The sequence below is a fragment of the Lytechinus pictus genome, chromosome 3 (assembly GCF_037042905.1).
Source record: "Lytechinus pictus isolate F3 Inbred chromosome 3, Lp3.0, whole genome shotgun sequence".
Taxonomy (NCBI): domain Eukaryota; kingdom Metazoa; phylum Echinodermata; class Echinoidea; order Temnopleuroida; family Toxopneustidae; genus Lytechinus; species Lytechinus pictus.
Window position 1 is genome coordinate 46,771,370 of NC_087247.1, and position 27,467 is coordinate 46,798,836.

A 27,467-nucleotide genomic window follows, 5' to 3' on the forward strand; every position below is an offset into this window, starting at 1 on the left:
TAAATTAAAGAGTAGAGAGAGGTGATATATACAATTAAGAAGCATGGTTTGAAAATAGTAAAAGGAAAAAAAAGAGAATCCTTGGATTGAAATTAAAAAATAAGACCTAATTAAGAAAAAAAGAGAAACAAAGATTAAAGGGAGTATGGGTTCTATGAGGGAGGGTTAACATTAAATACTTGTGCAAGTGGATAAAGACAGAAATAGTCAATTAAAAGAAAAGTCTAAATCACTTATCAATGTCATCTCTATGCATGGAAAAATATTATATTTTCCTTTAAAAAAAATGTGAAGTTATAAGGGGAAATCCCAGATTATTACGAAACCTATTCTTCTTTATGTTACCCCTTGGAACCCTGACAGCATTAAAAGACGACCAATATATCACCTATAATAACTTTCAAACTTCTTCCTTTCCATCAAGTTTAGCAATAAACATAGCCTAAACACCATGACCTTTCAACAACCAAAGAGTGTTGTAGATAAAGAGCAGTCGGAGATGATTTTCCGTCCCAGATAGGCTTGCCAAACAATGCTCTGCTCTGCGGAGTTGAAATGTCAGTAGGACAAGCTCAATAGCCTCAAATGTCACTCATTGTATCATCCATGCCCTTTTATCTCCAACCAAACATCAAGTTTCTGCTCCAAGTAAAAATAACGTATCGCTTTTCTATTGCAGCGGATAAAAGAATACCCCATTCACTGCAACTTAGGAAAGGTGAGATGATATCGTTTGGGGCAAGCTCTGATCTGCGTTTTCTTTTTTTTTAATGTAATTTGTCAAGAGAGTGTTATCAAAATGACATTAACTATGAATATCGATCTTCATTTTTTAATCTCTAGGTTCATCTAGGGTTGATTTCATGTTCAGAATTATGAGCTTGTTTTTTAAACATGTCTAGATGAACACATGGATTGATTTGAACTTGTAAGCAAACATTTGCAAAATTAGTATATTCATTTATCTCACTAATTTGATTTTTTTTCTACAATGACCATTTACTACTTTATGATAATGATATATTTACCCAAGGTAGCCACTTCAGTTCCGAAAACTGTTCTCCCAGCGTGCCCTGCTATTATTATCACCCCGGCTAAGCTAGGCTACCGATTCAGGTGCACACAGCTTTTTGAGGAATTACTTCCTACTGGTACCCATTTACCTCACCTGGGTCGAGTGCAGCACACTGTGGATGAACTCCTTGCTGAAGGAAACTACGCCACGGCTGGGATTTGAACCCACGACCCTCTGTTTCAAAGTACGGAGACTAATCCACTTGGCCACAACACTCCACTAAACTTTACTAGTTTAATGGCATACATACCAGAATAGCTTACCTGCAATGAGGGTCATTCTCATTCATTAATATCTATCTACACCATGTACATTACTTGAAATGACCACAATAAGTCAGCTTGCTAAAGCCTGGCTCACACATCTGCATTCTGTGCTTGCGGTCAGCTGCGTCTTGCCAGAATGCAGACAATTGCAGCAAAAGTCAACTCATCGCAATGAAGTGAGCTAACACAGAGACCTTGCGTTCTAGCTTAGAAGTTTGATTTCTTTAAACATTCGCAACCAAAATTGATACGAGTAAAGAAGAGTGGCAACGAGAAAAAAAAGCAAGCAAGGACGTGCAAGGAAGAGCAACAGCAAGTTTAAGTATGGGCCAACGCGGCGTTACTGCTCAATTTTACCGCAATTTACTTTGCGTAGCTCATGCGCAAAAATGTGATTACAACCGAATAGTTTGTTGTGTAGTATGCAGTGTTAGGTTGCGTATTGCTGCTTTTGGCTAACAAAAAAGTGTTAGGAATGCGCAGATGACTTATCTTGCAATACAAATTATGGAAGACGACCAGAACTGCTGTATGTAAAAAATTCCAACAATTTTTTTTAGCTTGAGTTATTGAATATACACTTGAAAACTTGTTAATGATCTAATTGAAATATATATATATATATATATATTGAAGATTGTAAAGTTTTTGTGCATCTTTACTTGTAGTATTTCACATACACAGTCCAGTAATAATGCAATATTCATTTTGTATGGGAATGACCCATGTATTTAAAGAATAGGTAGGCATTTATCACAAATATAAATCAAAGTAAAATACTACTTATCTTGTTACATCTTGAAATGAACTCAATGAAAAAAATACTAAGGAAAATATAGATCGTTTTAACATATATTTTCTGTCCACCCATCCTTGCATATTTCAAAGTGATATGGCAATTTTGTAACTTTCATCACTGTGAAATTATTAATTATTATTCATACATCAATCATAACTCCCATTTCACACGAGATGTAAAGTAATTCAGGCAGGAATCAATGAAGATGGAATCTCACATCACAAGGAATACTACAAGCAACAGATATCACCTGGCTAACTCTGGTAGTAACAATATTTCATCTGTACAAAACCAGCTAGAAAACTATCCAATCTGCACAATATATTCTAATAAGACAATTATGGATGATCCGATTATCAAGCAATGAAAAAGATAGAGAGAAACTGGCGGAATGACAAGAGACTATAAAGCCTCAGTCTTGACAAATCTGTTCCCCAATGAATTGACCGTTTTTTCATTTGGTCACTGTTACTATACTAGGACGCGATTTAAAAGAGGTAGTGACACAGGTACAAGATGCATTACCTGACAAATGTCAGAGGTATGACATATCAAGTTATTTCAAAGAAGTTTGCAATGATTACCCTTCCGGACAATTGTGATTATGTTCAGGTACCACACCAGCTATAATACAAAGCTGGACAAATTTGGAAAAAATGTTTGCAGTGTCCTTTTGAAAGAAATAAAAAGTTTTGTGTTTAAGATTGCGATATTGTGCTTTTAGAAGATTTGCTTTTAGAAGATTTGCTTTCACGATAGCCTAGTCAAGGATCTTATATTTATAAAGTAGCTGTGCTGTATGATCAGATTAAACACTGTCACTCTTTGAGACAGACAACAGTGACATAATGACTGAATTATCAAACATTGATATCTATCACTTTCCTACAAGAAGATCCATAGTGCTATTCATCATCAGTGCCTTCTTCTACAAAACTGGCATAAACTATTTATTGAGAGCCAGAAAGGCATTCATGTTTTCCCCTCCAGTGTAAAAAAAGATGTAATGTATTATCATTGACAACAAGGACCTCCTTCCACAAAACTGACAAATTATCAAGATATGGAGAGTATCAAAATGGCATTCCTATTATTTCATTGAGTGTAAAAAAGGGTAACACTTATCATGTGACATTTTCCACTAAACAAATCAATTATTATTATCAGTTGAGAACCAGAATGGCTTTCACAATTTAATTTAGTGTTAAAAGGATATCAAGTATGACACCGTTCTCACTACCTTCCTAAAACTAGTTTAACACTTAATGAGGACGGTCGAAGTGGTCTTGGAAGCAATCTTCCAACCAGTTCGGAAACCCAACTTGCGATGTAGATTTTAAGATCACTTTGCCTTGTTAAACTGGTTTTAGCAAGAGGACACAACCTTTCTTCGGGAAGCGATCTTCGCACATTTTTAGTGCGCTACTCTACACACTGTGTAGAATTACTACGCTGCAGTTTAAAATTTTGCGCGAAACATGTCACCCCCACTGAGAGCACTCCCATAGCAACAAGACCATGTTATGTGAAGAGGGTTTGAAATCCACTTTCAGCTGATCAAATGGAAACACTAACAAAGCAATCTTCCAAACTAGTTTGCTGATCCGGTTTCCAGTAAACTAGTTTTAAAGAAAGTATAATTATAACGGTGTCTATTTTTGTTAGCATTAAGGAACTTCAACTACAATGCTGACAAATATTTTTTCATATTTTTTTAGCCAGAATGACTGTCACATTTTTTCCTCAGTGTCCAAAGGTTGTTACGTCTCTGTTGACTATCTGTCTTTGAATATGAAGGGTTGTAAACTATGAAAATAACCCAATATATACCTTTAATATGACAGGGTTAAATATAAAAAGAAATAACGATATTGGTTTTTATGAGAATCAGGAAGAATTGACTTTTGTGTTCAAGTACATAAGTTAACCCTCAGAATACTATAATACTACTTTCTACATAGACTTTATACACTGGTAGGTAGGTAATGGGTTTATGTTATCAAAAAGGGGATCTGATTGATGATATCTGTTCATCCATGGGAAATATAGAATGGAATTATCTTTCATGGAATGGAAAAGAGCTCAATCGCATTGGCTTTATCGAACACAGTGGGGGATATGAGATCAATACACAAAGAATGAACCTCACTATTGATTGAAAAATAAATAGATATATACCTTATATATCCAAATTTATAAAAACAAGTCAACTAATGCTGCTATTACGCTTGCACGATTTTGGGGCCCGAATAGTTTACGACTAGTTCACGCATCGTATTGTGCCAAATCGTTCCATTTCGTGAAGTGTGCGGGCTAGTGCGGAACAATGTTTGAAGTGTCGTGCCAAAATTAAAAAATGTCTAAAATCCTGGCACGACAAATTTCAGGGATTAAAAGGCATGAACAATTTGTAAACAGTGTGCACCCTCGTCGGGCCAAGTTGGCATGAGTGGCACACATTTCACGACTAGTTCATAATATTTTGCGTATAGTTCACGCTCGCCTAAGAATTGCTTGCGTCAAAGGCATACGCATGCGCAGTTTGGCTGTAATTCAAAGAGTTTGATTTTATGAATGATTTTTTGAATGATGATGAATTGAAAGACATGACAGTGTGCGTAAATACTGCGTGAACATGTCATGCCTATGCGTAATCGTGTTGTGAACTAGTCGGAACTATGGCACGAACCATTGACGCATTTCGTGTCCCGCAATGTGCAAGTGTAATAGCAGCATAATCCAAGCTCCGTGGTCCCTCTGGGGCTCAGTTGCCTCAACTTCACAGTTTGTAATAATGTTTGCTCAACAGCCAATCAAAATCTAGGATTTCATGGAAGTTTACATTTGACGGCAAAGTTACCACAATAGTAATTTTTAGTGCAATAGGATCAAGGAATTAGCATTATCAGATAGTGGCATGGACAATGAAAAGTACATCAAATATAAATACTTCAGGCCAAATATTATATTTCAAACTTAAATTAATTAATCCAGGATAGTCTTTCTGTTCTTAAAATGCAAAGTTAAATACCCTTATAATTATTCACAAATGTAGTAGAGACAGTGAAAATTATAATTTTGAGATTCCAAAGTATTGACGATTGTAATTGTATTTTATTTGTATAATTTATTATTTTATTTCTCTAATCAACTGTTATATGATCTGTTCATTATAACATACTGAATCAATTTAGTAATGAATCGATTAAGTCATATATTCATGTAATCATCTATCCATCCATCTATTCATTATTCCTTCCTTCCTCGTTTCCCTCATCCATCCCATCCTTCTCTCCCTCCCTCCAACCATCTATCCATCCATCCATCTATCTATACCTTCATCCATCCATCTATACTTTCATCCATCCATCCATCCATTGCTACCTTCATGCATCCATTCATTCATCCATCCATCCATCATTCATCCGTATATCCATCCAACCATCCATCTATCTAACCATCCATCCCATCCCCCTCTCCCACCCTCCAACCATCTATCTAACCATCCATCCAACCATCCATCTATCTATCTAACCATCCATCCAACCATCCATCCATCCACCCATCCATCCATCCAACCATCCATCTATCTATCTATCTATCCATCCATCCATCCATCCATCCATCCATCAACCCATCCATCCCATCCCCCTCTCCCACCCTCCAACCATCTATTCATCCATCCATATACACCTTCATTCATTCCTTCATTCATCCCTCCATCCATACCTACCTTCATCCATCCATCCATCCATCCATCGTTCATGTATTCATCCACCCATTCATCCATCCATCCATGTATTAATTACTTACTCATGCATGTATTCACTAATTTATAAATTTCTTTCTCCAATTATTAATTCTTATGATATTACATATCAATATTTCTTCTGGGAGGGGGATGTTTTTAATGCAACTACAAGGTTACAAATAATTATGATATTCTCATGAAAAATGTTGAATGAATAATTACAAATGATAATGTCTTAATAGGATTTCTAATCAAAGTCAGAAAATTGGCAGCTAAAGATTATGGAAATAATACATCTGTAGAGGGACACCCCCACCTCTTGGCTTGATGAATATCAGCAAAGACTCCTCGCAACAAAATGATTTACAATTCTGCGTAAAATGCATATCCTCACACTCAACTCACACTGCCATGGCCACCTCATGAACTTTGATCCTTGGCTTCATGACCCTAAAAACTAAGGGCAATGCCACTTTACTCTCGTATGCATATGTGTACCTGGTTTTAAGATGATACATATAATACAAGTAGTTTGTTAGATACTATAATCCACAGTTAAACCGAAGTAATTTTCATGCATACAGGGATTTATGTGACCTTTGACCTTCAACCCTGTGACCCCCAAGTCAAATACACAGTTCAGAAATAGGAATGGACAACCAAAAATACAATGCCTCTAGTGCTAATATTTGATGGAATTGTGGACAAGACATAAATGAATACAGTAAGTTTAAAGCGGAGTTAAACAACATCAGTAATGGAACTGTGTGTGTGTGAAATCAATCGCACTGGCTTTCGAAGAGAATCCACTTAACTTTCATTAAAATAGACCTATCATCCCAAATAATAACACTTCAAATAACAATAAACAAGACACGATGTTAATATCAGGTTAAAAATACCCTTTAAAATATTCAATTTTTTTTAATTCTAGCCAAGACCTTGCTATACATATCAGATCATGAAAATGGGCAGTTAATGATACCCAGTCTTAAACAAAAAACCTGCTTGTAAAGTCACAATGCATTCAAATCTCAAGACTTTTCTAGAATGATAGTTGGAAATATAGGGTGAAGTTCAACAGATACATGGTAAGGTAAATGAAGTACTAGTGGTAGACAATGTCTAACACATTGTATTTACCATGGTTTTTATTGGAGGCAATATTACCATTCATGTGGGCAGGGCCTCATGAAACATAGGTTCTTATATCAAGTGCCTTGTTTCTAATGCACACACTCTTAAAAACTTTTTTTTTTAAGAGGAAGACTACAATAAAAACACAAATTTGATCTTTTTTTACCCAAACCCCTTTCCTAAATTATGTTTCATTTACATACCACTTGAATACAAAGAACAAGTGGGCAGTGATTTGAAAAAAAACTACTACATATAATCTAATTTTGAGAGGATAACACAGTTATTAAATAATAAAAAAGAAACGAGACAAAACTATAACATAAATATTCTTGTGTTAAAAACATTGGTGCCTTCAAATGAGTCAAAGTGAGGTATGGCATTTTATTTCTAAAGTTAAATTAAATGATTCTAAATTCAATGATATAGGAGAGGGTGAGAAGCAGAGAGAGAGAGGGAAAAGGAGAGAGGGAGAGAGAGAAAGATTGGAGAGAGAAGTGAATAGATCATCTAGAGAAGTATTGAGAGATAGGGAATAATGAGTAAAAGTTGACAAGAAAAATGATAAGAGCAAAAGAAAAAGCAAATGTGCTAAACTAGCATACTAAAATAGCAGGAAACAAAATGATTATTTACTATCCTGAAAGTTTGGGGGATAACTTTTTTTTTAAAGCGACACTGATTTCAAATCTTGACAGCCCAATACAAATTATACACACCAAAGAAAAATAAACAATCAAATGTTTTCAAAATATCAATACAAATCATGAATCTCTTGTTGTACCTAAAAAAGCAAAGTTATACAAGGTGGTTTATACTCCACGTTAGCATGTTGATATTTAATCTTAACCTTAAATAGCATTTCCCTTAAAATTTTCTCTTAAAGGCCATATTCATCAAAATTAAAAAAAACAAAATGTTAAACAATACAAAATGTTTCATAACACAGAACTATGATCTACATAAAGAGAGACTTCTTATTGTATATACACCACTTTTATAGCTGCTAATATATTGGTAAAATTCAATTGCTGAAACCAGCTCAGACAAATAGTTAAATAATGTGATAAAATGCTTTGGAATCTACAAAGCTAATACAACTGATATCATTAAATAAAAAAATTGATATCATACAGAAAGCTCAGAGTACCAGTAACCAATTATAACATCCAGCTTAAGAAGAAAACAAAATTATATACCAACTCTCCGCATTATAATGTTTTTTTGTATATTTGTCAATGATTATAAATGATGATTATGATTACATTTCAAAGCAATAATTTTGTGATGTAGATTATACTAAGAATTCCAAACAAAATGTGAGAAAAGATAATAGTATCAGAAGGGCCTTTTCCCATAAGAATTGATTGAGTGGGATGGCTATTTTAGAAATACACACTGAGGGTAATGCAGTATGTGCTTGTAAAATAAAACTTAGCCAATACAATGGAACATTTTTATTTTTGCAAACTGAGAAAAAAAATCAACACTGAAAACGCAAAGGCTTCAATACCAATAAATAATCAGATAGCCAAGGTATCATCATTATTCATATCGAAATTCCTGAATAAAATGAAACAAGAAATAAATATTTATCCTCGTAAAGTGGGTGAACACGATTAAAAAATCACTTAACATAATTTCAAATAAAAACAAAATACTTACAATACAATGGTGATTTCTTCCAAATAGAAACATTTGAGTACAAATCAATCTATATATAAATAATATGACTAGCAAACCTCCACCGACATCCATATACATAATATTTCTGCTTTTGATGAGAAGTGAAGCCACAGACTCAAGAATATGGTGTTGATATGAAACTGATAAAAAGTATAAAGGAAACATAATGTACATATATCTTCATTGAAAACATCTACATATAAACATATGGAAAGACAAGTGATACTAATATATCTCACATAACTTCACACTGCAAACCAAACAAAAGATTTTAATAAACATTATTAGAGGAACAAAGTACATTATTACAAATGTTATCAAATATATTTGAAACAAAATAAAAGGCTGTCAAATTCACTCAGAATCAGCACTTGCAAACTGACAAATTGATTTAAAAACATAAAAAAAATAAAAAAGTAAGAATAGAAAAACTTAAGATATATTTGGATCACAATGTTTAGATACATTAATGGAGTATTACAAAAGTGTTGTGTAAAAGTATGTATTGACATACTATGATTATTATTCTTCATGAACATTTTAATGATATCATTTTGATTTTCATTTTTTTTCTTCAGAATACTAAACAACTTTATTTCTTTTTTCTTATAAACAGAACATGTAGCTTCATTAGGACAGCTATAATTGCTTAATGCCAAGTCGTTATATGGTCATTTGTTGATTCTGTTTTCCTTTCCAGTTTTTCATGGATATATTCTGAGTGTCAAATTTATCAGATGTTTATTTTTTACCTTTTTATTTCAATCCACTGAAAATTATTCAGACAATTAATAAGAATCCTGCATTTAGAACTAAACTTTGTAAGAATAAGTTGACCACTATTCAAGCATAAGGAATTTCCCCAAATTATTTGATATTCAGTAATACATATAATATTCTCTATATATGTCTTGACATCCAGCAAGCACATTCTATACAAAATATACACACAAAATAAAAATAGGATTTTACACGACAAAATATAAAAAAGAAGCAACATGCATGATTGAACCAGAGCACATAGCTTCCTTCACACTGTTAAAAGTCTGTTGCAGAAGACTAATTTTGTTAATTATTCAAATATCATATCACATATGGAATGAACTCTCATTGACACTTGAAAACCATTTATGTTTCTTTTCATTGCACCTTCTGATGATAGAAATATCTCTCTGTCACACCAGACTTAATACCTTGGCTTAGTGGAATTCCTGACAAATCAAAGAGTCTGTTTGCATCCGATTCTGACAATATTCTGAGATTTTACATAGATTTTTAAGATCCCCACAGCACCAATTACATGTACAATCAGCACATATATTTGTGGATGCAAATATCTGTCACTTCTTAAAGATATATAAAATGGTTTAATACAATGAATAGTGCTTCATTATATTTCATCCCAGACTATATCCTCATAAAATTCTCTTCATTACAAGTAATACCAAACGCTGTCCATGAACATCTAGAATACATTCAAGAGTTGTGTCGAATCGCTTAGAATTGCCTCTCATCAGAAAACAGAGTGGAATACCTCTGAACCATTGGATGGAATGCAGATGGCCTTTTTTCCCACTTGCTTTGTCTATGTTATACTACCCACCTCTGAAGTCCAAATTTGCCCTTTATATCAAACTCTACAATCATTATCATCATTATCATTATCATCATCATCATCATCATCATCATCATCATCATCATCATCACCAACATCATTAGTCATAAAGGATCAACTCCACTTAATCTGCATCTCTCCAATTTGGGTGAAACACATCTTTACACCTTGTGGCATTTTTTCACTCTTGTTCTCTCTCGCACTCAGGAATGGAAGGCAATATTTGAAGAGATTGGAGGGAACGCCGCGGAGTGCGTCCCTTAAAGATCCAATCTTGATGTGTCTCTTGCATCTTTCTAGTCTCATAGATGCACATCACTACTCTCATCTGCATCGATGCTCCCCTTGCCAAACAGTTTTCTGATTCCAGAGAAACTTTTCTTTGGTGGAGGTCCTTTCTGCATAGGTGTGCTGTTCTTGTGTGTTATTGATATCTGTGAAGATAAGTTAAAACAAAAAAGGGTGCATTTGATTCATCAGGAATGATAAACATGTTCTAAAGATCCTTCTATACAGGAAACCATCTAAAGATGATTGGCAAATAGCTAAGAATTAGTGAATGCTAAAATGATCAGAATTTGACTCTTTTGCAGCAAGTCACATGCATCACACATGCATAAGACTACACAGAAGTGTACATAACAGATGTTGGTATTCCCCCCCCCCCCTCATTTTGAAAGGTTGGGACATATAAATAGCAATCATTTGTGCTGGTCATTTCCTTTAACTATAATACCCTTCCTAAATTACATAAATTAAATGAAAAAGAATTGTAATCTCACAATACTGTTGGTTTTCACCCTCTAAGACCACAATTTCAATTTCAGGTGGAAATATTTATACACTTATTAACATGGAACATTGTTTTTCAGTAATATAATACTTTTGATGTATGAATACCACAGTCATATTTTCATGCTAAGTTATTTATAATCTCCCTCATCAACACCATTTCAATATTACATTCTATGACTATAACTGTTTATTCTCATAATTACCATTATAATCACTACCTATTACATGACCACAACAACATACAACTATAATAATTTCCCCCCTGGTCAAGCCTTATATGAATCTGGGGCGTGTTTCATAGAACAAGTAGTTAATCATTTTCACAGACAAATTTGTTCTAAGCCAATGAGATGCAAGGATTTTGGTAGCTTATAACAATAATGAGAGACCATTTGTTTAAAAAAATGCTGTCATGATGATACATACCGTGCATGGAGGTTGAAGCCATGGTTCTCCATCAATCTGCATGGGCACTCGTTTTTTCGTCCTGATAGTGACAGTCTGACATTGACCCAACCTTCGACCCGATGACCTAATACCGGCCTTGACTTGACCTACATGAAGTGAGCCCTCTAGGCCCACGACCTCTAGCAACTTGTCTCCTATTGCTAAAAAACAAACAAAAAAACATAGATGAGTAAATGATTCGTTTGAATTATTGAAGCTTTTGCATGACAAGGTTGGTCAATTTAAAGCCCCACATGATGACTACTGCATTCAAAATTCAGGGCAAGATAAAATTTTTATTTCAACAGTGTGCAATTGCACTTCTGTCATTAGAGATTGAGTGCATGTCTTGTGAATGTTATCTCACACACGCTTACAGACTTTGTGGAGGAGTGATACAGACATATGCCTAATCAAAAGATACAAATCATTAGACATGTTTGTAATATAAGATACATTAATGGTCTTACAAATTAGGACATTGGCCAATGAGATTGAGTGTATGTCTTGTAAATGTTATTTCACACACACTTACAGACTTTGTGGAAGAGCAATAGAGCCATATGCCTAATCAAAAGATACAAATCATTAGACATGTTTGTAATATAAGATACATTAATGGTCTTACAAATTAGGACATTGGCCAATGTAGCTCTTTTCTACCATTTCTGAGAAGAGCAGGATTAATGAAGGATCACGATACGTGTATTTTAACAAAAGTTGTGACCAAGACTACAATTCAGATTTCACAATGGCTTTCACGGTTATTATTTACAAAATGGAGAATTATACAAGTTCATAGGCTGATGAGGAGACAGTCATAGTTCAAGGGTCATTTTATTCAAAAAGAAAGGTTTTAAAACCCTGATATGACATGGGCATTGAGAGACAGAGAGAAGTTGAATAGGGATACTTTATATGGATACTGAAAACATGGTTAAAAGGGAGGATGAAGAGAAGGCTGAGAAACATGGGTTGCTTGTGGAACAGTATGACCATAAAATTCTTTTAGTAGGTTTTGCAAGAAACTTATATGCTATCGAATGCAAATATCAGTAACAACTATACAATGAAAAGAACAATTTTAGTTACAGCAAATCTGTTGCAAGGAGCAAACAAATGATAGATTGCAAAACCTATGATTAATGTCTGGACCTACCACCGTCTTGACATTGATTGCAGGTTTCTTGCAAAGGGGCATAAGCGTCTGATTAGCTATGGTGATAAAATATCCAATGAAGGAGACTCAATTCCTTTGTAATCCCCAACCAACAATACCTGCAAACTAATTGTCACTTACACTGCCTTGCAAACATGAGGTCAATGTTTGATTGTGTAAGACCAACAGTGGAATGGCTGTCACCACCTCTATCATGTCTATCCCTGTTCCTGTAAAGTTTCTTCTCTAGCTTGCGTTGTTTCTTCTTGCTGGGTGTGTCTCCCCACAGGTTGGAGCCCCCGTAGATACTGGGGATGTTCAGCACGGCGATACCCTCTAGTGATGGACCCAGTGCAAGGTCCAAGGATACCCCATCACACTGTATTTAGATAGAATGCATTGTACTCTAATTGTAAATGAAACACACACATGAATCATAAATTAATATTAACACAAATATTGATACCAGAAAATATGTACATGTATGGATTATTTTGGTATGTGGTAGAATATTAATCTTACATTGAATTGAAACTAAAGGGGTATCATAGACATATTTCCTGATTTCTGTATTATTACTCTGAGACTAAAAAAAATCATGACAAAGATATTGTACTAGAGACTTTCCTGAAATTCATTTATGATTCAGATAATTTTTTCTTTCCAATTTCATGATAAATTGTGAAATGTTTTTCAAATTTTTTTCCCTCATTGGATTTAAACAACCTGTGCACGGTCACTGAGTTGTCAATATGGACACCATAAAGTACAAGGGTTAATCCATGCTAAACTTAGTATGAAAATCAAATACCATCCATGAGATTAATCCACTGACTTCAACAGGCAAGTAATCCCTGTATCAACCCTATAAATACGTTAACTTACCATGATATCAATATCTTCATGAAGGTTCTTGCATGTTGAGGCAAATGTTTCTGAGGTACCAAACTCAAAATACCAAAGCTTGTTCTTCATCCGACTGTTGAACTTCTCTGGATGCTTTTCCCTCATTGTGTGGAATCTGTGAGCTATTGATGCATCCTGTATCAAACAAAGAAAGTCAAATATTAAATCTTATTTTGACTGGGCTTTATAGACCAAATTTTTTTTTATGGGAGGGGGGTAATAAAATCGGTGCAATACAGTTAAAGTTAAACTGAAATTATCATGTTTACAAGGAAATGTTAACGGATGGACAGACAGATGGAAAGACAGACAGACGGACAGACACAGAGCGTGATACCATATGTCCCGTCTAGGACGGGTGTATAATAATCTTTGTGGGTGGGACTTCTAATGCGACCTCTACATTTAGGGTTGGATTGAATTTCCTTTATCTCTAATGAATTATAAAATAAACTTTCCATTCAGTTGCTTGTTAATATAATAATTTAAAGATCCAGTTTTAACTATAGATGATTGGAGTAAAAATTAGCAAAATTATGTCACAAGAAATGCATGAAATGTTGCTTTATGGAAAGTCCTCAATGACTGTGAGCACCTGTCACTGCATGAGTTGTAGATACACTTACCACTCCTATTGAAAAGTAGTTGTTTATGATGTTGTATGGAACTGGATCTCCTTGTTCTCCTGTATCTTGCGTGCTAAATTCTATCTGCCACCTATCTAATTCAACTGCACCAGACACCTCAATGTCCTTTAGAATCTTGGGTAGACTACCTCCATCATAACCTGAACAACAAAAGGAATGAAGAAGAAAAAAAAAATGGGTGATTCGATCATCAATCAAGTCCTCTGACCAACTTTTTTCTCCTATTAGATGTTTCCATTCATAATCATTGAAGAATATGATGAAATATCTAGGTTATTAATGAATCACAGGACACCTATTTCCTTGTTATACACATTGTTCTTCTTTTGTGATAAGAAGATGATTTAAGAAATCAAATATTCTACCAAATCAAGTCCCTCTAATTCTTCTTTTGTACCTACTTGAGGCAATAAAATTATAACAAACCTATCTACAAATGCAATCTTCTTCATGAAAAATAAAACATGGTCATATTTCATAGATCACTCATTGAAATATAATTTTCTGTCAAAATTGTTATTTCAATCAGAAGAATCACTCTAGTCAAGGAAGGAAGTACTATAACATAACCAGGAAATTAGCTACTGTCTTTTGCCTAGATATCCTTTTTCAAATTACCTTATCATCATTACTTGAAATAAAGCTTGACATAAATATGTATATCAGTATAAACCACACTCCTGTGGCCTGTTACATAAAACTTTTTACCTGAGAAAACTCAGGTTGTTTTTACCGAAGTTTTTGCCCTGTGTTAAAGTCAATGGCAGAAATCAGACTAACCTTAGTTCTCAGTTTTTACCAGAGTTTTCTCAGGTAAAAAGTGTTATGCAACAGGCCCCTGATTGGATACTGGATAGACATCTTTCCATCAGTGACCAATCATGAATAAGAAGAGAAAACCTACCTCCACCCCAGTTGAGACACCTAGCTAGATCATTGCCTGTACCTAAAGGAAGAATAGCTACTGATGGTCTGGGATCTATTGACAGCTTATCTGAGAAACAAAAAAAAAACCATGATGATCATTATTGATGAAATTACACAACTTTACAGATTAAAGACACTTGGATATACCATTGCATTCCGCTTATTAATAGAATGATTTGTGTAGATACTCTCTGATCTACATTAACTGACCAGTAAACCTTTTTAATAGTAAAATGAATAGTGAGCAAATAACAAACACAAGTAAAAGTTGATCGTCTATGGCTTTACATTCAAGAATTCAGCTTTATATCAGCTAGTCTTAACCACTGAAATGTCCTACATTTCATTCAGTCATATATTTCTACTTCTACCCTCATCACATCATAGACATTAATATAACTAGGTAATGTATGTAATTTTTCTTGCAAAGATTTTTTTCTACAGTATATATGTTGTTTGATAAACATTTTCTAAACCTTTAAAAATCACTAAATAAATCATTAAAGACAGGATTCAGCATTTTGATTGATTCATGTATTTATTCATTAGTTTTCCCAAGTATGGGCTTGATAAACCATTTTCAGCCAGTGTTTGGTCTCCCTAGGGGGTCCAGAATGAATAAAAACCAGTATGGACTTCCATAACAATACATCAAGATATTTAAGAAAGCACTGTTACACCATCTGAATACACACTTTGCCTTCATAGTACTTCATAATGGTTTTGATTCAAGGATTTTTTCAGTCAAGACAGTGTTTTGTGATTGCATTGTATTTCAATCAAATTTTTCCAGTAGTGAAAATTATAGGAACACAATAACAACCTGAAATATAGCATTTGAATATAACTTTTAAGATAACTTTCATTTCTGAAGTCTTGCCAATTCTGTATTACACATGGTTGTGAGGATAAATTCTTGACAGAATCTGAAAGAAACTTACCTATACAATCTAATACCCATCCTACAGTACCGTCACCTCCACAACACAGAACCCTGAAGTTTGGTACATCTTTGAAGAATTTCAACCTGCATGAAACACAATAATTTTTGTTATCTATTTACCCACTTCTTTGTATAATTGAGAACTTTATAACTGTAAATTTTCATTTAGAGTGTGATTTCTCATATCATAAAAGACAAATTAATATGGTTGATTATGATAAAGACATGGGGGATCTTAAAGCTGTTCATTAATTTGTATTTACGAACAACTAGAATATGAAGTGCAAACAAAATCTTGAAAAATTAATATTGTCAAGAGATAATTATTGAATACTTTTATTCATATCCAGGCAAAAAAATATATATTGCATGTGAATGTGTTAAAACAGTAAAAAGTTAAAAGGCATCTGTATATCTCAAATTTAGAGACATGTATTGGAGTGCCATGTTCCTAATATGTTGAAATATGCAGTGACACAAAGAGCTTTCAAATGTTTAAATTCATCACAAGAAAACTTTCTGACAGGATAGTTAACAAATAAAACATAAAGCACAGTCCATTGCATCTTGCTGTTTTTGTTTCAAAATCCCATTTGTTAATTTGATGTGCAAAGACTTGGCCAATGGTATTTATGATGAAACTGTGATATATGAAAAATGACTGTGCTGCCCTCTATAGCGAAATATTGTATTTGATGAAGCAGGAAACTCTCACACTCTGCCTCTAATTTTTAACCTCATTTTCTCTTCACCGAGATAAAGGAACAAATGTGATTCTCCTTTTTATCATTCGATGTGCTATGGCTCCCCTTATTTGAATTGATAAACATTAACAATTTCCTTTCTTTCTGTAAATGATATTCTTTGTGAGAGATGGGCATTCATTTCGTCTTGAGAAATATAGGTGCCCCCATTATGAAAACCTAGATATGCCCCTAGTAAAATATCCCCTGCTATGATGCCCCCCCCTCACAAAGATTAACCCAAACTTACCCAGGCATAGGTCCTCCTTTACTCAGATCATACACTTGTCTAGGATTCAGAAGATACTGGAATTTTCTCATGATCCTTTCGCCTTGCCTGCCACCACTCTTAGGATTCACAAAAACTACTAGGGGATGAGAGCCAGGCAGAGGTGTCACCTAAAGCAAATCAAAAGAAATAGAGTAAATGTGCAACACCTTTCATTTTGTATTCCATTTCATTTGCATTTTCCATACAAAAATGAACTTCCAAGCAAAATATGATGTATCAATTATATAATTCATGAATTTAAAGAGGCAATTTCCATGAATGTTATAAAGATAAGGATATTATAAAACTACTTTAATTCCTTAAACTACTATAATTATCACTTCATATAATTTTATTACCTATTCTTCACAAGCATATAAAGGAATTCTTGATAATTTTTGACATCTTATTACCTGTAACCCTTGTCCTTCTATTGACATTGAATCTGTCCTACAGACACCCCTTCTTTGAGGGCCTCCATCTGAAACGTCTTCTGAAGCATTACTATCTTTGGGTGTTAACGTGCTTCTCCTCTCCTGTATAAAGACACATATTGAATGGATAGTTATCACTCTTGAAATACAAAAACATGTTCTGTTTGTAAATATTATAACATTTTCCTTCTGCCACTGGCATAATTATAAAAGCACAGGCACTTACATAATATGAACTATCTCAAACTCTGGGGCATAATGACATTAAACATTTTGAATTTTGATTCAACAAATTATAAGTGAAATAACTAATAAAAAATAATAAATTCCAAAATGATTCAAAGTTTATTGAATGATTCTACCAATGTAAACCAAAAATTCAAGTATGTGATGTCACAATGAATATATATGTTAATGCAATAACATAAAACATTGATAAAAACCTATCCAGAATAACTTTGAGTTCACCCATTGTTGTTTTTTATCTGTAACTCAAGTAGCTATATGTGTGCATGTCCTTTGTGGTCTTTAAAAAAATAGTTGAAAAAGAGGATTAATGATAAACGCCTAGAAGAATCGATTACTAGGAAAGAAAACACAATTCCATTTTCAATTTTCTAGAGATTTATCAACACCTTTTGTTTCTTTCCTGCCATGCAAATGAATATCACATGCCCAACTGGCATCCATTCCAATCCCAAATCAAAATGATGTTTAGAATAAGGACATGTAAAAATAAATTCTGAGGGTGGGTGAGGTAGGGATAAATCTATGCAGGGGTGTGGTATGCGGTAGAATGTTCCAAATGGTATAACTCAAAAGCATGATCAACAATTATATGACAAGATTATCACCTATTTACAAAACTTATAGGATGAAAATCAATTGTTTTATAAAAAAAAAACAATGAAAATTAGAAAGAAAGTTTGTAAAGTAAATCTTTTGTAAAAATCTCTTTTTACCACTTCAAGAAATAGCTTGCTATGTAAATCTTGATAAGAAATATACTTGTTTCAAATTTTCTACCTCCAATGAATATACTGAAATCAATATTTCTTGCATATCTTGATAGAATATAATTTTCTGTAAATGGAATGATTTTTAGTAATGACATCATTCATTGTTTGTTGTGTGAGTTGAATGCAACACACTTGCTTACCTCTATACCTGTTGAAGGTTGTGGTTTACCATGCAATGATTTTCTGACGGAATTGACTCTTCCCTGAACGGTGGTGGTAGTGGTGGTGGTTGTGGTGATGGTATGGTAAGATAGATGAACAGCAAGCAAAACAGGCAGGCAGGCACACAGGCAGGCAGGCAAGAGAGACAGAAGGTTGGTAGAATGAATGGAGAAGGGGAATAGTGAATGGTAGTCATTGCAGAATAAGGTATACAAATGCAGGCAACCATGCAGATCAGCATTCAAGGGAGAGGAGGAATAGGTGTGAGTGGTAATAAGGGTGGGATATAATAAGGGATGGGGTCAGTGAGTGGTAATAAGGAAGATAAGGAATAAGGTTAGGGCGTAATTACGGAGAGGACAAAGGGTTAGTGGAAGTAAGGTGGAATATGAATAATAATGAGATGTCACAGGGAGGTGAGGTACGTGAGTGGTAATAAGGAATAGGAGGGAGAAGGGAGAAGGCAAAGGGTTAGTGGTGGTAAGGGAGAGGATGAATAAGGATGGGAAGTAATAGGGTGGTGAGGTACGTGAGTGGTAATAAGGGATAGGAGGGATAAGGGAGAAGGCAAAGGGTTAGTGGTGGTAAGGGAGAGGATGAATAAGGATGGGAAGTAATAGGGTGGTGAGGTACGTGAGTGGTAATAAGGGATAGGAGGGATAAGGGAGAAGGCAAAGGGTTAGTGGTAGTAAGGGAGAGGATGAATAAGGATGGGAAGTAATAGGGTGGTGAGGTACGTGAGTGGTAATAAGGGATAGGAGGGATAAGGGAGAAGGCAAAGGGTTAGTGGTGGTAAGGGAGAGGATGAATAAGGATGGGAAGTAATAGGGTGGTGAGGTACGTGAGTGGTAATAAGGGATAGGAGGGATAAGGGAGAAGGCAAAGGGTTAGTGGTGGTAAGGGAGAGGATGAATAAGGATGGGAAGTAATAGGGTGGTGAGGTACATGAGTGGTAATAAGGGATAGGAGGGATAAGGGAGAAGGCAAAGGGTTAGTGGTGGTAAGGGAGAGGATGAATAAGGATGGGAAGTAATAGGGTGGTGAGGTACGTGAGTGGTAATAAGGGATAGGAGGGATAAGGGAGAAGGCAAAGGGTTAGTGGTGGTAAGGGAGAGGATGAATAAGGATGGGTGGTTATGAGGGGCAAGGGGGAATACGGAAAACGAGGGATAAGGTCAGGATGTAATTCAGGAGGGTAAAAGGTTAGTGGTAGTAAGATGGAGGATAAAGGCAGGATGTAATCAGGGGGTGGGGTAAGTGAGTGGTAAAATAGGAAGGGGGAGGTGTGGATGGGTCAGGTTTTAAGTGGTAATGGTATAATTTCCATTGGTAGTAATATAATTCAGTTTATGAGATATATTTAGAGAGAGAGTAGTCATTCTTAAATGAATACCCACCCAATTTACAATTTATTTGAATTTGCACAAAATATTGAACAATTATATATGATATACACGATGTTGGGTTAACATACAAAATGGAGTATTCATATCATGATAAAAGAAGATGGATCAAGGGGTTGGTTATAAAGTTTGAAAACCCAAATATAAAAAAACATCAGAATCATTTTAAGTCCATTTGATTAAACAAGTACAGGAACATAAGAAAAACATAGTTTACAAACAAGGTTTAGGATTTCATATCATTTGAAATTATTGCATCATAAACAGAGGATACAGAGATTGATAATAATAGATAAGTTTCATTTTTCCATCCAGATAAATTTTTTTTTGAAATTGGGGTACAAAAAGCAGGATTGATAAGACATTAGCAGATGCATTCCAGGATAGGTTCAGAGGTAATAGGATATTAAAACAAGGAGAAAGGTGGAGAAAAAAGAGAGATAAATTATCCAAATGAAATAACTGAATGATATCAGGTAGTTTCTGTATATTATGGACAAAAATTGAAGTGGAACATGCATAGAAGAGTATTTAGATTAACTGGGCCATAAGGAAGGGGTGGTGAATAGCTTGTCGAGGGTTTTCTCCTGGGGTTTTCTTCATTTAGACCACCTTAATATAACATGGTCTTTATCAGAAAAGAGACTGGCACATAGTAGGATAGAACATTAACACATAAGAACTACATTTAAAAAAATGACATAAGAAGAAACTCAGAATGATAAGGACTGCAATTAAGTATCATGTGTTGATGAACCCCCCAGTGTCACATCAGTATCATGTTGAGTCTGTAAGTTACTAATTTTCTTAATACGTAGATGGTTATAGACTAAAGTTTTTAAACATATTTTTTGGGCCACATTTAGAAAGTTATAGCAAGAAAAGACAAACATTATATATGGTAGCCTATGTCTTTCAATGGAACACCATGAACTTTCAGCACAATTTGTTTTTGATGCAAAAATAACACATGCATACCATGATTAACATATGACCCATCATTACAACATGACAAAAATAACATGATTACACCCTAAGCAATAACTATGACTAGTACAGTCAAGGGCATGAGTAGCGATCATACCTGCGTCCAACACACCATTACATTCTCAATGACTTGACTGAATTCCCATTCACAAATTCACCCCCACCATATAAGGGCATTACATAATTGCTGACTAAGAATAGCACAATATTCGCATCTATTAATTGTTTCCTCTCTGTCTTACATGCATAATAAATGAGTCCTGGGTAGGTTAAAGATCTAGAGGGCCCAATAACAAGTGCTTTGGTGACTATCAATTAGCGCATTTAATTTGTCAGACAAGAACACTGTTAAAGTTCAAGTCCTATCATGAGGGTTTTTTTTTTCTTGAACAAAAAATAATATATTTCTAAAAACAAATCACATCAATAATGCATGAAAATAGTACTTGCAGTTTAAAGAATGATAAAAAGATCTGGATAAATTGTTATTGAATCAAACAAGAATAGAATGTGATGTATTGATCAGGTTCAGGTTGCAAACAGGATGGTTTCTTTGTGCTACATATAGTAAAGGCTTGCTTAGCATCAGGCCATACCAATCTTCAATTCAAGCATCCCATTTCATCCATTTCACCCACCATGGAAGTTTTCATTCAACTCATACAAACAGGGAGGCCTTATTGATAATTTACAATCATCTTTATTACCTATAAAATACATATTTAACAACAAAACTAAATGTCCATTGCAGTGGTGCTCCACAGTAAAGCTCTAATCTATTGCCGTATCACTATTTTGGAGGGTCTCAGTCCTAATGCCATCGGGATTGAACTTCATATCATAAAACTGTCTCAACAACAAGACAAAGAAAAATCACCCTTTTTTCTCAATGATGCATTTAAACCATTGAAAGCAATACTGTAGTGATGATCATTAATCTGGAGCAAATCATTTTAATTAGGGATGGAACTAAACTTTTTTTTTACCATGATATCCAGCAAACATTGCCAGTATCCTGTTAACAAGTGATTCTCAACATTGGCGCCAATGTTTGGCAAACTGAAGACTAAAGAGTATTGTTGGATTTTTATATTACTTGGGCATTCTCCACAAACCATCTGCACTTCATCTTAATGATGCCAAACATTATGTACTGATCGAACTGTTTGCATGTCATTTGAAAGCAAAACCTGAAACTTGATGTTACATCAAGAGTAGAAAGCTACAAACAAACAACCCAGAAACTCTTGAGTGTCTCCAAGATGAGTGAGCAAAATGATCTTCAAATGTTCTTTGTCAATAGGTCATTGATTCCTTTTGTGATCAACGGAAGGTTCCCTCGTCACATTGCTTAAAGTTAGATCTGACTTGAATTTATAGTAATTGATAAACCTGGCCTGGGTCACATCCATGCTAATACATCTGTCAAATTATGTTGTTTGCAACATGATTCCTAACAGGTATTTCTATGCAAAGAATCTGTGATCGAATGCTACAAAAACAATTATGAAATGCCCTGAAACTGAGAGAGTTTTGAATTAAAATTATAATTAAAAAAAATCATGATCCATGCATGATTACAAAGGAAATGTGTGTAATGTATGCAAGTGTAAAAGGAGACATGACTTAATAATGTACAGTAGAAAGGTATGTAACTATACAATGTTTTTTTTTTTTTAAGAGAAAGAGAGATCAGAATTCGAGTGTAGAAACCTTATTAGTTCAGAAAAGGATGTAAATAATTTGGTGTCATTCTATTTACCATGAAATCCAAAGTGAATGATGACTGTATTGGTGTATAAAACAATATACTCTTACAAAATAGGAAGCTTCTATTTGTGTCCATGGTTGTGGCAATGAGTGGGCCATTTTTCAATGAAAAATTGTCAACAGTAAAAAGGAAATTTGTGGCACCATTAAAAAAATTGACATCACATATTTCTATATTTCATCACCTCCAGTGTAAGTGAGCTTGGTCATAAGAGTATTTTTGCATAATGAAGTAATTGAAAGTGTTTTTACGTTTGTATATGACTTCATGGATGGAAGAAAATATAATTATTTTTGTAGGTTTTCATTGTAGCAGGACTGACATGCCCCCCGATCAATATTTCATTGGTTTCAGAAACCCATTTTGGATTTGCATGTCTGATGTTGGGACACATGTATCATGGATCAAACAGTAATCTCCATCCCTGTATGAGAAGAGAGGACTTGCAAAGAAAAAATGAATTTACAATCTGAGCATCAAAGGAAAAATTTCACAGTGCAAATTAAAGTCATGCTTGAGTGTCAATTTCATATATCAAGTCATCTTTATCATTGATAACTTAACACACCTACAGCCAATGCTCTGAAAAAATTTAAGAAATGTGTTGCATAATGCACCCAACCATGTTTTTTAGTGTAATCATAAGTCACACTTAACTCCAAGTTGTGAGACATTATTCCCAGGCTATGAAGATTAAGGAGTAGATCTATTCAGGTTAATGATAGCTATTGTGTTAAAGTAAAAAGAAACCCTAAAGCTATCATTGAACTTCAAACATCCTTTTTACAATAAAAATTGCTGCACCATCTGTAGATACAGGAAGCTATCCATGACCTCTTATCAGCTTTCTATTTGCATTATGACAGGTGATATCAGCTCATTCATTAATATGGATATCCTTTAAATCAAACCTTTATCCTATATGTCCTTCTCAATTAAGAACGCTCCATTCACATTCAAAAATTAATTGGATTAATCCTCTGCCTATTCTACTGGATAAATAAGAACTTTAAATTGGTTATTCTTTTTGTTGTTTTCATTACCAAATATTTCCAATTGATTTGTAAAGCTTTTAATTTTCTATGATTGAAAATGAACCAATATTTTAATACAATATTGACTCTGCATGGTCATGCAATGTCCACAGTGCATCAAGAAATATTTCTTCTAAAAACCTCAATGTAATAATACACATTATATGTGTACTGAAGAGATTATAGCACTTGAATAATCCCATCATATTTGAATGATTCTTTATTAACATTTCAAGTGAAGCTAAAAGGCATGTGGGCTGGAAAATAGTATAGAAAACATATATTAAAACAAATCTTTCTTCTACAAAATATGAATTTACAAATAGGCTGGCAAATAAATAGGTCACGATTAACCACTATGGTTTCTAGTGTCATGGATAAATGAAGCTTATACAATTGACCTTCTTGTAAATAAGTCATATCAACTGTCCTACAAGTTACTATAGCACCTCTGATATAACAAAACAATAAAGAAAATACAACAAAAAATAAAAACCCATGAGGAAATACGTTTTCTATCTTGTAGGAATCTTTTTTAAGCAAGGAGGTGGGGAGGAGGCAAGATTCTTTTTCCGAATGATAAACCTAACGGTAGAAATGATATCAGCAAGAATAATTTTTTTCCTCTACAGCATAAGAAAGCTTTGATTTTCAATATTCCCACTAAAGTGAATACTTCACTTGAATACAAATAGGGCTGGGTAATAATTTTCCCTTTCACATTGACATCAAATGACCTGAAAAAAAGTAATTCTTATTCAGAGGAAACAATATCATTTGATTTGATGTAACTGATTTCATACAGGAATTCCATTAAACACAGATATCCTGTTTTGCTATCTCATGCATCCCCATCCTATTACAACCTATTTTACCAATTTGATGTTTTTGAACTATCTAAAATTCTAAATACAGAATAGATGAAGCGCACTATGCTCATCATTGATTGAAAAACAGCCAAAAAAGGAAGAAAAAAAGAGAGAAAAAGCTGATGGACGCCACGAAAACAGGAAATGAGAAAAAGTCTAAGTTTGCATGAAGGATGGGTAGTAAACATGAGAAAATTTCCTGGATTGTTGTTCCTGCATATAAGCCAATTAAATCTACAATATCTGCTAAAGATTTCACAAAGAAATAGAAGAAAAAAAAATTTCTTCCTCCATTAATCTATTGGTTCATAGAAAACAGCATTCGTATCCCCAAAAATGACCAATCCCAGAAATAAGTGCTCCACTACTTATACAAATATTTTAAGTATTGTAAAGATTATAATCTCAATTTTAACACAATTATTCAAAATGATGGCATAAACGCACACAGAAATGTATATTAGAAGTGATTGGCCATGAAAATATAGTTAAAGATATATATTGTTTCGATTGTTATCAGAAGTATAGATTGTTTGAGTCACCATTAAGAGGTGACATCTCAAAAATCTCAGAGAAATTCTACACCAAAAGACCAGACAGGATAGGAAACCACTCAGACATGCTAACATCGATATCTAAAAGTGACCTTACAATTAATTCTTCCAGCAAAGAGAAAAAACTTGGGAACCTTTGACAAACCAGATATTTATTATACAGGTCAGCTTATGAAGCCTGAACAAATATAATCATTCAAGTCTCAATACATTTATATATTTCATCTCATGTAGCATTCTAATGAAAAAAAGGTAAACATGCTTAATTTTTAATTAAACATGACCCCAAGCTTAAAACCCCCAAAAGTCGATCAATATAAATTTTGAAAAGACTATAACATTGAAATAATATCAATATCAAAATTGAAAATGATATTTGAATTATAAAAACCTATCAACTAAAACCTATCAAAATACCTACATTTCATTTGTGATTCAATCAAGCATGAAATGTGCATACTGTGATTCAGCAGACTTAAAGAATGGATTTTATTCTTGTAATTCATTTTACATTTGAAACAAATATTTTTTTTACAGTAGGTGTAGTTAGCATCTCTGGTGTTATATCAAGTCCCTATATATCTTCCCATTTAAAAAAAGAGGGGAAAACAGATCAATTGAAAACTCTCCTGAAATAACAATGATATTTGTTCCTGCATTTGGATTTGTTATTCTTGTTTGTGTATCCGGCCTAATAAATTTGATTGAAGCAAGATTGCAAGCCCAATATGTTCCAATAAAGAACTGTTCAAACATACCTCTATTGGGTCAAGACACGTTGAAACAGATAGGTGTGGGGCAAGCTGCAAGTCTGAGGTATCCCATCTCCTTTTACCATCTACTGTCCCAATTGGCAACTGGTTGCCCTCACATTCCACTGTCATGTTTCTTCCTAGAACCATTGAGTTTACAATATCTACAACTCAAAGAGTACTTTGAATTCTTGAGGTAATATTGGGAATATATCCAGTGATTTTTTTGTTCTTCTGCCTTGGTGATTGCGTATCAGAATATGACTGTAGAACTCAAAACATTAATAAACCGTAGAAACCTGGTGTTTTATTAAACAAAATGTAGGGCAGAAATACAGGAATTCCTCTTTGAAAATTACATACTCCCTAGGGATTTAAGGTGAGTGAAATATTCCCGGTACTCCAATCTTGGATGATTTCTTTATAAACCAAGAAAATGAAATAACAATCCTAACATAAACTGCTCAATCAATCATAGTCCAGTTGAATCCATGTCATGTCAACGGAATCCAAACAACACATTTCTTGACTAATATAAAAACGCAATGATGTAATGCTGGGCTTTTCCAATTGCGGTTGTCATGTCTAGAATGCTGTTATATGCCCTTCCACTCATTTTAACTGATGACGGTGCAATATGGTTGGTGGTTCATTCACAAACTGGTTTAAGGTGGCGAGCAGCAACCAGCAATACCATCAAAAGTAGACTCGTATCCCAGAGACTCTAGCCAACAAAACTTGTAGTCATTGTTCAGACCAGGAGATTCATACACAAAGCATCACTCTAATACTGTGACAATATGAAAGCGATTCGACTTCAGCATACAGATAAAACTGAAACCATTATTCCAATGTCTGAACACCACATGGTTTTGAAATCTATCAATGAGTTCCAACTCTAGGCTCAGAACTTGAGACTAATGTCGAAAAGAACAGGGCGGGTGAAAGTTCCCAAAGCCCTCCCTCTGTTTAGAGGATAGGGTAAATTTCCTGTTGGGACCAATATCCCGGTTTTCATTGATTGTAAAGGAAACCAGTACCAACACCGCTACTTCCTGAACAAACTCATATTCTTTGCTCCAGACTTCTAATTATACTCCTCGAACACTTTAATCATTACAATTATGACACCCAAACCAACCCCACCCCCCCAAAAAAAATGCAAAAAATGCAGTGAATTTGATTCATTGGTATAGAAATCAGTTGAGAAAATGTGTTGTACCTTTTAAAATGGTTATGTTTATTACTTTTTTCACAGGAAACTTTGACTAATAAATGCGTAGTAATTGCTAGAGCATGAATTGCAGGGATAAAG

General features: G+C 34.2%; 1 protein-coding gene across 2 annotated transcripts; it reads right to left on the reverse strand.

The window, feature by feature from the left end:
• Positions 1 to 6,772: 6,772 nt before the first annotated feature.
• Positions 6,773 to 27,219, reverse strand: LOC129257130 (diacylglycerol kinase beta-like). Of its 2 annotated transcripts, XM_054895386.2 has the most exons (11): positions 26,159 to 27,219; positions 18,761 to 18,823; positions 17,581 to 17,703; positions 17,147 to 17,295; positions 16,152 to 16,237; positions 15,188 to 15,277; positions 14,263 to 14,423; positions 13,616 to 13,771; positions 12,872 to 13,109; positions 11,551 to 11,732; positions 6,773 to 10,763 (listed from the first exon to the last, which is right to left on the reverse strand). In XM_054895386.2, exons 1-11 carry the CDS (start codon positions 26,300 to 26,302, stop codon positions 10,632 to 10,634), a joined length of 1,524 nt encoding a protein of 507 aa, XP_054751361.1. In that variant the 5' UTR covers positions 26,303 to 27,219; the 3' UTR covers positions 6,773 to 10,631. The 2 variants fall into 2 exon arrangements, with proteins under 2 accessions (XP_054751361.1, XP_054751362.1); XM_054895387.2 differs by lacking the exon at positions 18,761 to 18,823 and having other exon boundaries at positions 26,159 to 27,123.
• Positions 27,220 to 27,467: the final 248 nt, after the last annotated feature.